Source organism: Anabas testudineus, chromosome 18 (assembly GCF_900324465.2).
Source record: "Anabas testudineus chromosome 18, fAnaTes1.2, whole genome shotgun sequence".
NCBI lineage: Eukaryota > Metazoa > Chordata > Actinopteri > Anabantiformes > Anabantidae > Anabas > Anabas testudineus.
Window position 1 is genome coordinate 5,541,117 of NC_046627.1, and position 15,572 is coordinate 5,556,688.

The 15,572-nt window shown below is 40.9% G+C and overlaps 1 protein-coding gene across 1 annotated transcript; it reads left to right on the forward strand.

Moving 5' to 3' along the window:
- The first annotated feature begins 271 nt into the window (after positions 1–271).
- On the forward strand, positions 272–15,288 carry LOC113168191 (protein NLRC3-like). Its single transcript, XM_033326755.1, has 12 exons — positions 272–360; positions 521–640; positions 1,324–1,354; positions 1,570–1,792; positions 1,947–3,744; positions 4,028–4,201; positions 6,746–6,919; positions 8,121–8,167; positions 8,328–8,807; positions 12,205–12,271; positions 14,169–14,311; positions 14,789–15,288. Exons 1-12 carry the CDS (start codon positions 272–274, stop codon positions 15,286–15,288), a joined length of 3,846 nt encoding a protein of 1,281 aa, XP_033182646.1.
- Positions 15,289–15,572: the final 284 nt, after the last annotated feature.

Sequence of the window (15,572 nt, forward strand, 5' to 3'; positions counted from 1 at the left end):
TCACTTCCTCTTAATGGTGGTTAGAAGTGTGATAGTAGAAGTGGAGCAGCTGATGGCAGCTTCCTCTGCCTCCCACTGCTGTCTGACTGCATTCAAGTGACACTGAATAGAGAGCCAAAAGAGCCAATCAGTGGAGGAGCAGCTGATCTTTGTCCAGGAGAAATGATGGAAAGGAGGATTTCAGTTGTCACTGCACATCAATGATTTGTGTTTCCTCTCCACATGAAGGGAGAAAGTGTGTGTGAGCTGATGTGGATGTGGATTCAGCAGCATGGATCAGTGTGAGGACAGAGAGGAGGGAGTCCCTCCCTCTAAAACCACTCTGTGTGGGGACCATGAGAGCCAGACCAAAGCTCAGAGGTGAGATGACTGAGACCATCGGACTGATTCTGTCTCCAAGTCTCATCTAGAATTGAATATTTCATCAGGACATTTTTACTATTCTTCTGATTCTGTTTGTCATTTATGAAGGAAACTTTGACTGAATATGTGAGCGTCACCAAAGTTGTTTTTCTATCAGGTCCCATCAAAGACCAGAATCTCCTGGACCAGGACCTGAACTCAGCTGTGTGTCCTTCAAGAGCGACCTGTCAAAGGAACCTCCTATTAATTTTAAACAGCAACCTTCATCAGACACAGAGTAAGTTGTTGTGAGTTTGAAATCAGTCTGAACAATATGATGTAAACTTTCTCTGACGATAAATTGTTGTGTTCTTTGGATTTCTGGATATTTCTGATGTGAGTAAGTTGATTTCTGTTTGAACTGTTGATTTGAAGGAGAAGCTTTCTTCACTATTCTTCCAGCAAACACTCATGTATCAAATCTCTTCTTCACTTCCTGTTGGAAGACTTTAGTTGTAATGTTGTTGAAGTCAGTGTAGAGGACTGTTTGTCCCCAGTGTCAGTACGAGAGCTGACGTTTGAAGATTAATTTAGGATCCACCAACTAATGAATGAATGAAGTTGTTCAAATGTGAATTAGTCAAAGTGAATTGTGTGAGCAGCAGCACTCTGCCTCATACTCACACAGTTCAACATATTCAGACTGGGAGCTGCCCAGTACAACCAGTGTGATCCAAGCAGACTCTGTCTCTAGATGCCTTGTTCCAACACTTGAGCATTGTTCAGTGAGGGAGGCAGAGATATCTGTTGTTCAGAGCTGCTGAGACTAAACCAAAGTGACTGGTGACAGTAAAGCTTCACCACTACAGGGAGTCTCTGATTCACTGTTCACATCAAATCTCTCTTCATGGACCTTTACCTTGTGTGTGTCTCTGTGTGGACAGACATACTGTGAGCTCATTCTTGATGATTCCTCCACAGAGTGGACCAGGAGAGCTCAGAGGTTCCCAGTGGTCAGTCTGCCCAGCAGCATCCAACACAGCTCGACTCCATACTTCTGGTCTGTACATGTCCAACTACTACTTTTCCATCTGTTGTGTTCCCAATAATCTCCATGCTGCACTTTTTAGACCAGTGGATTGTCAGTCTGTCCAACATGGATCTGATGTTTGGCTCCATGATTTGAGTTGGATTGTGTCATTCATATAGTTTCTGTTCCAGCTGCTGGAGGAGAACATTGTCACTTTTGTGAAGAACGAGCTGAAGAAGATCCAGAAGGTTCTGAGTCCAGATTACCCACAATGCTTAGAGAGTCAGAGGGAGGATGAGGAGGTGTTGGATGGTGGGGATGAAGAGCAGAGGAGGAGCAGTAGAGAGGCATTTCTGAAGATCACACTGAACTTCCTGAGGATAATGAAGCAGGAGGAGCTGGCTGACTGTCTGCAGAGCAGTAAGAGGATTTCTCTAAACATTTAACATCATGGACAAATGAGACGTTTACTGAGAGCTGAAGATGTGGAGTGTTAATATGTTGAAATGTGAATCATTTAGGGTCATGAAACTGTCAAAGTATATATTGATTATGTTTTTGTGGTTTCATTCAGGAACTTCAGCTGCAGTTTGTCAGCGTGAACTTAAATCTAATCTGAAGAAGAAGTTCCAGTGTGTGTTTGAGGCGATTGCTAAAGCAGGAAACCCAACCCTTCTGAAGCAGATCTACACAGAGCTCTACATCACAGAGGGGGGGACTGGAGAGGTCAATGAAGAACATGAGGTCAGACAGATTGAAACAGCATCCAGGAAACCACACAGACCAGAAACAACCATCAGACAAGAAGACATCTTTAAAGGCTCACCTGGAAGAGGGGAACCAATCAGAACAGTGATGACAAAGGGAGTGGCTGGCATTGGGAAAACAGTCTTAACACAGAAGTTCACTCTGGACTGGGCTGAAGACAAAGCCAACCAGGACATACAGTTCACATTTCCATTGACTTTCAGAGAGCTGAATGTGCTGAAAGAGAAAAAGTTCAGCTTGGTGGAACTTGTTCATCACTTCTTTACTGAAACCAAAGAAGCAGGAATCTGCAGGTTTGAAGAGTTCCAGGTTGTGTTCATCTTGGACGGTCTGGATGAGTGTCGACTTCCTCTGGACTTCCACAACAATCAGATCCTGACTGATGTTACAGAGTCCACCTCAGTGGATGTGCTGCTGACAAACCTGATCAGGGGGAACCTGCTTCCCTCTGCTCGCCTCTGGATAACCACACGACCTGCAGCAGCCAATCAGATCCCTCCTGAGTGTGTTGACATGGTGACAGAGGTCAGAGGGTTCACTGACCCCCAGAAGGAGGAGTACTTCAGGAAGAGGTTCAGAGATGAGGAGCAGGCCAGAAGAATCATCTCCCACATCAAGACATCACGAAGCCTCCACATCATGTGTCACATCCCAGTCTTCTGCTGGATCACTGCAACAGTTCTGGAGGATGTGTTGAAAACCAGAGAGGGAGGAGAGCTGCCCAAGACCCTGACTGAGATGTACATCCACTTCCTGGTGGTTCAGTCCAAAGTGAAGAACATCAAGTATGATGGAGGAGCTGAGACAGATCCACACTGGAGTCCAGAGAGCAGGAAGATGATCAAGTCTCTGGGAAAACTGGCTTTTGAGCAGCTGCAGAAAGGAAACCTGATCTTCTATGAATCAGACCTTACAGAGTGTGGCATCGATATCAGAGCAGCCTCAGTGTACTCAGGAGTGTTCACACAGATCTTTAAAGAGGAGAGAGGACTGTACCAGGACAAGGTGTTCTGCTTCGTCCATCTGAGTGTTCAGGAGTTTCTGGCTGCTCTTCATGTCCATCTGATCTTTATCAACTCTGGAGTCAATCTGCTGTCTGAAGATCAGTCAACGTCTATATGGTCCAAACGGTTTAGACCTGAACGAAAACCTTTCTATCAGTGTGCTGTGGACAAGGCCGTACAGAGTCCAAATGGACACCTGGACTTGTTTCTCCGCTTTCTGCTCGGTCTTTCACTGCAGACCAATCGGACTCTCCTACGAGGTCTGCAGACAAGGAAAGGAAATAATTCACAGAACAATGAGAAAACAGTCCAGTACATCAAGAAGAAGATCAAAGAGACTCCCTCAGCAGAGAAAAGCATCAACCTGTTCCACTGTCTGAATGAACTGAATGATTGTTCTCTAGTGGAGGAGATCCAACAGTACCTGGACTCAGGGAGTCTCTCAATAGATAAACTATCTCCTGCTCAGTGGTCAGCTCTGGTCTTCATCTTACTGTCATCAGAAAAAGATCTGGATGTGTTTGACCTGAAGAAATACTCTGCTTCAGAGGAGGTTCTTCTGAGGCTGCTGCCAGTGGTGAAAGCTGCTAAAAAAGCTTTGTAAGTATGTGGATAGTTGAACCATTAAAGTCTTGACCAGAGAATTCACATTGTGAACTAGAAACCTCCAAGTTAAATAAGGGAGAGAGAACTGTTTAAATTTAAACTTAATGTCAGGATTTTTGACTTGCAGAAGTTTCCCATCAGCAGTTTATTTTATTATACACAGTTTTTTTACATTTTCCAGTCTGATTATATTATATTTTATTTTATTTTATAGTCAACATTAAACTTGATAATTGAACACAGGTTAACACAAATGTTATACATCACTGTTTTTCAGACTGAGTAGCTGTAACCTCTCAGAGAGAAGCTGTGAAGCTCTGTCCTCAGTTCTCAGCTCCCAGTCCTCTAGTCTGAGAGAACTGGACCTGAGTAACAACAACCTGCAGGATTCAGGAGTGAAGCTTCTGTCTGCTGGACTGGAGAATCCACACTGTAAACTGAAAACTCTCAGGTTAAGATTCATTATCTTAAGTCCATTTTAATGCAGTAGGATTTTCTAGATCCAGAGACTTTGTGTCTATAAGGTTCATTGGAGATATTTCAAAACTCCAAAACTGCTGACATGAGAGTAGACTAAACTTTCAAATTTAAGAAGAAGAAGAAGATTCTGGTTAGTATTTTTACATACATATATATATAGCATATTTTTATACTCAGAGAAGTTGTCTACATGATGATTTTAGTTTTCCTGTTAATGTTGTTGTGAAAGTTAGTGGCAAAAAAGTGGTCACTTTTCATAATTTTCTGATTTTGTACATAAATTAGTCATTCTATGTGACCTGAATGCCACAGATACAAAATATCAAATGTTATAACTAAACTATATGTAACTCCTAGATCAGGGTGGGTCAATTGATACTGGGCCACACAGAAAGAATACATAACTTACATTATTTCAGTTTTATTTATTAGCTGAGTTAGCTTGTTTTATTTTGGAAAACTACCTGATTCTCTTTTCCACATCTGTCTATGACTCGCCCTTGATGCCTCGGTCACCTGTCTTACCAACATCCTCTACCTTCTGGCCCCTTCGGCCAGTTAGACATCAGACATTATGGCTAAACTGAAACCCCCAAACTAAGAAAATGAACAAAAAACAAACAATTTCGAAAGTTTCTTTGCGCAGTGTCAAAGAGCCAATGAAGAGAGAGTAGAAGAGCCTACGCCTTCAAAGAAAAAGAAAGCTGCTTTTAACAGATAGTACCTGTAGTTCTACTTGAAATATGGATTTATTGCGACAGATTGCTCCCACCCACCAAGCCCGCTCTGCATAATAAGCGACAATCGGCGACCAGGTCTTTAATGAGGCAATGAAGCCTTTAAAACTGCTTCTAAACTACAAAACCCCTATGTATTTAGAAAATACCAGTTCCTATGCCTGTGCAAAAAAGAATGGGGACCACTGCCCTAGAATAATACCTTAGGCTCCTAAATAACAATACTTGTTACATTTAGGAAATTATGTATAACCAGTTCTTTAGTTTTGTTAAACTGTTACAGATGTTTCAGTTTCTTTATTTCTTCATTTGGTGTTTAGGTCAATAGAAATAATTTACATTGGGATTTATGTATGTATTGTAGTTTGGTTGCAGTGTGCTATGTGTGACCTATGGTATCATGTCTTCTGTCTCATTCCTTTTCCTTTTTTGAATGACCACTCGGAGCTGCTCTAGATTTTGGTAACAGCAGGTTTATTCAGCAACCTGTAGTTTCACAAGGGATAGAAAGGCAGAATGGATCATGTGTTGTGGGCAATCTGCCCACATATGTACAATGTGCTTTGATAAACCAATGAGGTTTAGTTCTGTTATTGTGATTGACGTGTCATGACACTGGTTCTGTAGTGTGATTGGTTAATGGGCGCCAGTTAGAGAGGTGGCAGAAAAGAAAAATGTAAACAGAGAAACAGAGACATTAAGAAGGAAAATACAGTTTTTACATTGAATATTGTTCCTGTTAGTCCTGTTGTTGAACCAGCTACAGCACAGTGGACTACAGTACGTTAAGTAGCCGTTTTAAACTACACTGACAAAACAACGACAAGGTCGGCACTGTTTGATTAGCATGTCGAGCTAACAAGCAGATAGCCTGAGAGGAGACTTTTCGAGATATCGCTCTAAGTGACCAGGAGAAAGTCTGACAGCTCCTCTGGCAACAAGAGAGAATTTATTTTAATACAGATTTTTGTTAGTGTGTTTTTTAGCTGTGGGATATATTAAGTATTGAACACAGATAATTAAAGGGTTGGACACATATATTCAAAGGTTGAACACAGAACCTGTATCAGTGAATTATGTGACAGCAATCTGGTGATATTTTATTTGGCTCAACAAAAGTACTTTTTATTAGTACTATTTATTTTCTCTTGTAAATAATACATTTGGCTAGAATTTGGTGACATAGTTGTTTTTGTGATTTGTTTTATAGGTTGAGACAGAACAGTAGACAACTTATAAGGAGCAATGGGAGCATTTTACCAACTGATTTCATTCTGTTATTGCTTAAATTAAAAGCAGTTCATAAATCAACTTGGGGAAGTAAACTTTATGAGCTCAGGGCACTGTCCTTTTATTAGAGGGTGAAGGAAGTGTTACATATTAAAAAAAAAAAAACATGCATGATCTTTCATGTCTTTATTGAACAGACATGTAGCTCTAAACCAAACTCCAGGTTTGCTAACACCTGACTATAGTTGACGTTGTGACATCAGACAGTGTTACACTGACTTTTTCCACCATCACTCTGTATGTTTAATGGTTGTATTCAATAAAGACATGAAAGATCAGGACTCTTATATTGTATTTGTTTCTATTAGTGACTTTGGTGAAGATCAGATTACATTTGATGAACAACTGATGCAAAACAGGAAATTGTTCCTTCCTTTTTCTTTTCACTTTATGTGACTAATTGTGCATCGAATAATAATAGTTGTGATGTTGGGCTGTCCAAAAAAAAAAGCACCACGTCTTCTGTGTATTGTTTTGTGTGTCTGCAGACTGTCAGGTTGTCTGATCACAGTGAAAGGCTGTGCTTCTCTGGCCTCAGCTCTGAGCTCCAACCCCTCCCATCTGAGAGAACTGGACCTGACCTACAATCATCCAGGAGACTCAGGAGTGAAGCTGCTGTCTGCTGGACTGGAGGATCTACAATGGAGACTGGACACTCTCAGGTATGGAGAGGCCTGCTGTAGCCACAGACAATGTCTGATGGAGGGGGAAGTAGGGATGTTAATGATTAATGACTCTGTTTGTTTAGATGAGTAAAACAAACCTCTTTGCCATGAAAGGAAGAAAAATGTGTCAGCATCAGTTTGTGTCTCACTGTGGAGTCGTGTTGATGAACACTGCAGCAGAAAGTAGTTTTGTGCTGGAAACATTTCCTCTCAGCTGATGACAAATCTTCACTGAAGCACTTTACATTCAGCAAAGAAAAGAGGGGAGCTCCTGTAATTCTGACTTCAGTGTCTCATTCTGACTTTGTGAACAAATCTCCTCATGATGAAATCAGGTGTTACATTAGATTCTGTGAACTGAGCAGGAAATTCATCCACCTTATAGGTAGAGTTTTTATTCACAGAATGACAATGAACGAATATCAGAGGATTGAATCAGGTCACAGCATCATGTCTCTGTCTCCTCAAATAGTGATGATTGAATCATCTTCACCTTCCTGAGATCCTGATCTTGTCATGATGAGATCTTGTGTCATATATAGGAGACAGTAAATCAGAACTAGAACATGTTCATTTCATCATTACAATCTGTCAAAGAGGAAAAACTCCTTGTTGTTCCCAGTTGAAGAATTAGTTTGTGATTGAATGTTTTTCTCCTCAAACTCCTTTTTTCACTTTCTGTCTCTGTCTGCTCCAACAAATCTGACACCAAATCAAAGCCACAAAGTCTGTGTGTAATGATCAATATCCAGTAGCTGTAGGTGAACTAGACTTCCTCTGAACACAGGACAATGTGTGAAGCACAGCTGAGATCAGCCCACAGACATTAGAGAGAGGAAAACACACATACATAGTCCATGTATGTGGAGTTGAGCCTCTTGGACTTTGCTCTCCAGTTTCCTGCTTCCTGTGGTGTCACATTCGTTTGTCTGGTGATAGAGTGAGACTGAAAGCAGGTGTCTGACACCAAAACTGCTGTGAACTAGAGAATTGAAATCTTTCCTCCATGTCACCTCCCTGCTCCGTAGAATTCCAAGATAAGGACTCCAATTCCTTAGTTGTTTGTTGAATGTCCATCCCTACATACAAGCCTCCATTAGAACAGAACCAGAACACACTGTGTGTATGAGAGCCATGTAATGTCCATGTGTGCATGCTGAAAGAGAATGTGCTGCTCTGACCCCCCTCCTACTTTCAGGGTGGAGCCTGGTGGAGTCCGATGGTTGAGACCAGGTCTGAGGAAGTGTAAGTGTGTTTTTAATGAGACTGATGAAAACAAAGCAGCAACATTCAACCATCTTCAAACGGTCACATCACTCATTCAAATCCCTGATGTCATGAGTCCTCATCAAACTGATGATAGATTAATAACTGCAGCTGGATTGTGTCTTGTTCTCTCCATCAGATTTCTGTCAACTCACCATCGACACAAACACAGTGAACAGAAGACTACGACTGTCTGACAACAACAGGAAGGTGACACATGTGAAGGAGGATCAGTCATATCCTGATCATCCAGACAGATTTGATTATTGGTGTCGTCAGCTGCTGTGCAGTAATGTTCTGACTGGTCGCTGTTACTGGGAGGTCGAGTGGAGCGGAATAATTTCTATATCAGTGAGTTACAGAGGAATCGGAAGGAGAGGAAACGTTAATGACTGTTGGTTTGGATACAATGATCAGTCCTGGAGTATGATCTGCCCCGATCATGGTTACTCTGTCTCTAGCAGAGTATCAGTGTATGTGGACTGTCCTGCTGGGACTCTGTCCATCTACAGAGTCTCCTCTGACAAACTGATCCACCTCCACACCTTCAACACCACATTCACTGAACCTCTTTATCCTGGGTTTAGGTTCTGGTCTCCTGGTTCCTCAGTGTCTCTGTGTTCAGTGTAGTACTGAGAGTGTCGTCCTGTCAGAGAAACGTCGTCTCTGTTGAACAGATAGTTCAGTCTCTACATGTCTGTCTCTTTCACTCACACACACGTTTTCAGATTCATGGATTCAATCAGTTTCTTCTTGAACCAGTTCTAAATGATTCCTTGTAAACTTGTTCCTCTTCCAGTCCTTTAAAGATGAAGCTCCGATTATTCCAGGATCCAGATGTTGAGGACTTGTTCTGAAGTCTTGTTCTGTCTTTTCTCTCTTTCTCTTTTTGATCCACTGACATTATTAGACATCAGTGCTGCTGTTCATAGTGACGTCAGCACAAATGACCCAACAAGACCAAAGATTCAAGTCAAACACGTCCATGAATTTCATGAAGGAAAGTTTCCTGACTTTTGTTCTCCAATCATCTTTATTTGGAGTTAAATGAGTCCAACTAAAGTCAGATCTCCTGAAATGGTGACGATTTGAAGTGACTTGACATTTTAGTGATACTGACCAGGAGTGGAGTCACTACCTAACAGAACCTGTCCCAGTTTTCAGTCCTTTTCAATTCAGTTTGTTCTGAATCCATATTGACTGTCAGTGAGTAACTGGAGCTTTTCCTATTGTTCAAAAGTTTTTCTGGATTTTGGAAAATTATGGAAGTGAAGAGACAGGTCTGTAGTTTGTGAAGTGGTGTTTGCTCCCAGTTTTGTACAAAGGTAGAACTTCAGTAATTTTCATTTAGTTTTGAAATAAACCTGTTTGTGTTACGAACCAACAAACAGGGACCGACGGGGACCAAACGGGTACAAACAAAAGTATATTTATTAACAACAAAAGAAGGGCAGGGGACACGGGAAACTACACAAACCAACAAAGTATCAACACAAAACGCTGCGGGAACACAGGCAACAGACGAACCAACAAAACATACAAAGTACCAACTAATAAACCACTAGACAAAAATACAAACTACAACTCACTAAAAGAAATACAAAGTGACAAACGAAAATCACTGCCGAGGGCAGGAAAACGAGAACAAAACATACAAAACTAACAGGACAAAGTATCAACAAAAAAAACACTGCATGAACACAGACCAAACAATTCAAACTGATTAACAAAAACAGACAGGTGCCTCACGGACAAACGAACAAACAAACTGATCAGATTTAGGAGGAGTAGTGCAGCATGAATGACAGAAGTGAAGTCAATGTGTGAAAGTCAGGGTGAATGACATGAACGAACGAACTAACCAGAGAGAATGGGATGAACAGCATGTATGATGTCAGTGTGAGTGATGTGTGAAAGTCAACAAACCAGCACCGAACTGAGGACTGAGGGGTGCTTATAAAATGGAGGGATGACCAGGTGAAATGAGTGAGTCAATTAGTCCGGTGAGTGAGAGTGGAGGAAGAGGAAGTCCATATATGGGTGTGTGGCAGGAGAGAACAAAAACCGAACAAAAACAAAACAAAACCCACAGACCAGGGCAGAAAGAGGAACTGTAACAGTTTGTAATGATAAGTTACATATGTATGTTAATGGTTTTAAAATGCTGTCAATGACCGTTTTTACAAATGTCATATCAGTGTCATTGAAATCAGTAGATTTTTATCATATAAGGATTTAAAAATATTTAAGAATGTTTCATGTGTCTTGTTAATGTCTTTTTCTTGATATACTGTGTCCCAGCTCTGAACCAGTCGGTCATTCTTTAGTGTGTTAATGTCCTCTGTCCTGACTCTTCCGTTTTTGAACCTGATGTTCTATTTATGAACTGACAATAACGTTTTTATTTATGTCCATGTTGATTTCTATTGTCATACATTCTAGTAAATTATCCACCACAGCAGTCGTACTTTCCAGTACTTTAAAGTTCAGAGTTTTATCCACATATATGTCTACTCCTCCTCCTCCTTTATTTTTCCTGTTATTATATCAGAGTTCAGAACCATCCAGCTCCAAATCATTTCCCTTTTTCTAAGTGAAGCCATGTTTCAGATACAGATATAATGTTGAATGTTTGTGAGGATTTGTGTAAATAATCCTTAATGTTATTGAAGTTTTCATACAAGCTTTGACTATTGAAGTGGATCATTGATCATTTGCCTCTTGATTTAATGTTCTGGTTTCACTGATCATCGGTGTAGTAGCTACAGTTATTGTTGATGGTGGAGAAGAAGTTACTGTCCAGGTCTATGCCGTGTTCCAGATCTTGTAGGTTGTTGTCATTGTATTCAAATATTTTCAGTTCCTGTTGATCATTGTTCTTCTGACTTACGTCCTTAATGTCTCCTCATGTGGATCAAAGAGTTCTTTCAGTGTGTCAGAGGTTTGTGTGTATTTGTTTGTTTCCTTACAATCCAGTTTTTGTTGATCACTGGTTCGTCTCCAGTTCCTCCATATTTCTGATGATCAGTACTTTAACCTCTTCAGGTGAGTCGTTGACTTTGATGAATATTTTCCAGTTTGTCGTCCAGGTGTGTTGGATTTTCCTCTGTTTCTTTGCTAAGTCAGCGTTGTGTTTGCTGAGGTGCTCGTTGATGAAGACTTTTGAACCTTTAAGTTTCCTCCTTGTTTAACAGAGCAGTCTTATGTTTTCAGTTTACAAACCTCATAATAGCTGCTGGTTTATCCTGGGCAGGAGGTGGCCTACCTCTATGCTGTTACAGTCCAGCTGAATCCCCTTGGACTCCAGAAAGGCGACCACCTGTTGCTCTGTGGAGTCAGCCTTCACCTCGTTCATCCTGGAATACTAGTCCAGGTCCACCATTCTGTTCTCCAGGTAGGTTATTACCTGGATTAAGTAAAGTACTGAAGTAGTTTAGTTTAAATTTCACCTTAAAAACTGTCAACATCATTTTTCAGCACAAACACTTCACCTGTGTGACTTTATGTTTTCATTTTGACCTACTGTATTAAAACCTTTAAGACCTGAAACACATAAGAAACATCAAATCCAAGAAGGAAAACTCCATGACGAGGCCACCAACTGAACCACAACAGCCCACTGTTAAACTCTAGACCAGCACATGTCAAAATACAGGGTGGAGAAGGAAAATACAGATCCAGAACGTGTCCACTGACCTGATCTAAAGGACATGAAAGAAAGTGGCCTCCTAACCCTGAAACCAGAAAACGTTCTTTCTGAAATCTTCGTGATCAGCAGTGTTTCAGGTGGAACATTAGAACCGGGCTTTATGAGCAGGAGCAGTCAGGGAGGGGGTCATTAATGGCCAATCACATCAGCTCCTTGAATTTGCCGTCTTGTTATTTCAGTCACAAACCAGAAGTCGTGAGCACAGGTGATGGTTGGAGTGTGGATTACCTTCCAGCTCGGCTCCACCTTTGGTTTATTACAGTGCTGCAGTAAACCTCACTCTCTCTCCCACTATCTGCTCTGTCAGGTTGGGAGTCCTCACGGTGGACTCCCAACCTGCAGGAGGAGCATCAGGTGCTGTGGCAGCAGGAAAGGTGAGGGGGTCTTTAACATTCATTTTAGAGCATTGAGAGAAACTTGTAGCCAACGATCGAAACAACCATCATTAGTTTGTTTGAAGTTTTTAAAGTTGAATAAATGATATTTTGATGGTTTTTAATTCTTTGAAATTTTACTGTAGAGATCTGGTTTCACTCTGACATGAAAGAGGATTTTGTTGTAAATTAAATCTCCATGATTCAGAGAAGGCCAGTCCAGGGCCGCCAACACTCTCGTGTTTCTCTGCTCTGCAGCAAACAGGGTTTGGTTTTTGTTTTCCTGTTTCTCACTGTGAGAACTTGGATTGGGGGGTCACTGTGCTGAACATCAGTACAAAAACACATCAGCAGGACTCAGACACTCGTTGCTTCTTCTGATGAAAACAAGGACAGGACAAACATTTCTCCCTGGAATCTGATGGACCTGCTGCGTTTCCTGTGTTTAATGAGCAGAATAATAATGAACTGTTGGTTCCACAGCAGTTTACAGTAACGATGCACTGACAGAAAATCACCAACTGATTCAACACTGATCACACTAAACCTTTGTTTGCAGGAAACTGTTGCTCCACACTTTGGTTTGTTGGACTTTGGTGTATTTACTGGAGGTTTTCAGGTTTTTCTTGGTGCTGTTGGATTTTGTTCAGACAGTGAATGAAGCTGTATCACGGTGACGCGTTTGACTTCTGGGGGAACGGGACTGAAGTCACAGTGTCTTCAGGTGAGTCACATTTAAAAGGACAATTTACAGAGATTATTTATTTTTAATTTTAAAACTTTAATGGTTTTATTTACATTTACTGACAGAAATAGATCAAATCAAACAGACGTTTACTAGAAAGTATTTAAAAAACTTTTTTTTAAAGCATCTACACTTATTTATTTTTAATTGTGGGAGGTCTCTGTGGATTATAATTATTCATCATACTCTACTTGTAATTTTAAAGAATTTATTAAATACTGTGTGTAAACACTGGAAAATACTCTATACTATATTTTACATATTGTGTTTGTTTTAAATACAAGAATCAACTGAATAGTCACTAAATGCTCTTTGAATTTTAAATTCTATTAATTTTATAATATTATTATGTTTTTTCCAAAACCGCCAGCTTGATTACATTTTAGAAGCAAAAATACAGTTGAACAAAAGAATAAAATGACCACAGCATCAAATAAACAATAATAATTAAAATAATGGTCTTGGTTCCATCAGTTTATTATAATTAAATAATAATTCAATATACTATATAACATTTTGTTTCAGAGCTGTTGGGATTTTTAAGTATATCATTTGTCCTCACAACACGTGAACTTTGTGTATCTAGACATCCAGCTAACAAAAATACAAGACTCCATACAAGACTTGTTTTTCTTGTTTTTACTGGAGTTGTAGTGAACTGAGGAGTACATTGATCTCTATTATATTTCTATCTTTATCTTGTAACTGAAAGAAACAGAAAGAAACTAAATAACAAATAATACATAACGTTGCACATTTAGTGTGAGAGAGATACTCCTGACCACTTCCTGTCAGGATTTATTGTTTAATTATGATTGATGATCTTAAGGTCAAAGGTCACTGTGAACTTGCTTTCCCACGGACACCCCCCCCCACCCCCTTTCCAATAAGGGTATAATGATGTCACTGTAATGGCGTCTAGATGACCTTTCACCACGTCTAGATGACCTTTTATTGACTTTCAGACAGCCGTCAGACCCGTCTAAGACAGGGATAATATACAAAGGAATAACTTAGAAGTTCAAGATTGCCTGGTAATCCGTGAGAACGGTGCCACACACACACACACACATTTGCATCAAGCGTTACGCCCACTGGGTCTTGCAATTGGTGGATCTGATCACATGAGGGGCGGTACAACCACCCTCCTAGCCAATCAGAAAACGTCACCACCCACCCCGCGGAAAAACTAGCATTTAAGTTGCACAGTGTTCGAGACGCCGCCATCGCCATTACAGACCGGTCGTGCCTCAGCAAGTATCGCCATTTTAAGACAGCGTTGACTCTGAAAAACGGTAAGTTTCTTTACTTTGTGCTAAAATAAAGCTAATTTGTTGTATAAAACTTAAGCTAAATTGTAATTATTTATTAAAACTTAACAAAACTGCTTGTAGAGATGTGATTTTAACGTTGAGGGCTGAGTTGATGTATCCCTATTGTGTTATTTTCCCCCAAAGAAAAAAAACATGACCTGGGAAGAAAGCATGCCAACATTGTTCAACTACTCACCCATAGAGCCAACTCAAGTCTTTGAGATAGAAGATGAGGACCCCTCAACTGTGAGTTTGTCACCGACGTCGTCAGCAACGCCGTCACCACTACCGTCCCCGGTGTGTGATTGTGGGGAGTGTACCGGGTGCGCCCCCTTACCGGAGCTGCCTACTACCCGAATTCATGGCCCGTGGATTGGACCAGCTGTACTTCCACACAGTGCAGACACTGCGGTACCTACAAAGAGTTACTTAACTCAACGTTATTTCCTACTCCTTCAGATGCGTCTGAATCAGCCCAGCATTCCTCGCCCCCACCCGAGGCCTCGCCGGCTGAGGAGAGTGGCTCTGACGTCACAGATGGATTATTATCGAGTTTATTGCTGGACGTCGTAAAGGCATTGGTCAGTCGTTTGCTGCAAATAACTCTGTACACACACCAGAAAGATATCTGCTACGGCTGTGTCATAGACCACCTGAGTCAGACTCAACATGAGTGTCTCTGGGGGATCCCGGAACATTTCCTTTGGACCCACTTTGACGAGGTGAAGAAAAGGCTGTGGAACGTGAAATTAATCCCCGCTGTGCTCCGACTTCTGGATTCCTACGGCCTACATGCGTCAGAGAGTAAAATTCAAGGGGTGATTGAAACTTTCTTGTATGAGTGGAAACAAAAGCCGAATATAATCAACGAGATCGATGAGATAAACGAGGGGTTAGTGGGGGACGATCTGGAGAAACTAACCAAAATTGACGAAGCTGTAGCAATCTGGCAAAGCTGAAAATGGGTAATTACTTTAGAAAATTATCTGTGGCTATCGGCGAGTACCTGGTTGTCGTTGAGTTATCCAAGTTGATAATCAAATCAATTGAGAAGAGTGTTGGTGATGTTGCCTTGTATAAAAGCAGTAGTTTTGTGTGTGAGAAAGAAGTATGTGTGTTTGAAAAAGTATTGTGCCAAGTGAGAGAAAGTTCTAAAAACCATCCTTGGAGCAGCCTAGTTGAATCAGCTGTGGAAAACTCAGGAGTTGCATTTTGTAAAGTTGTGGATGAATTCCCCGAGAAT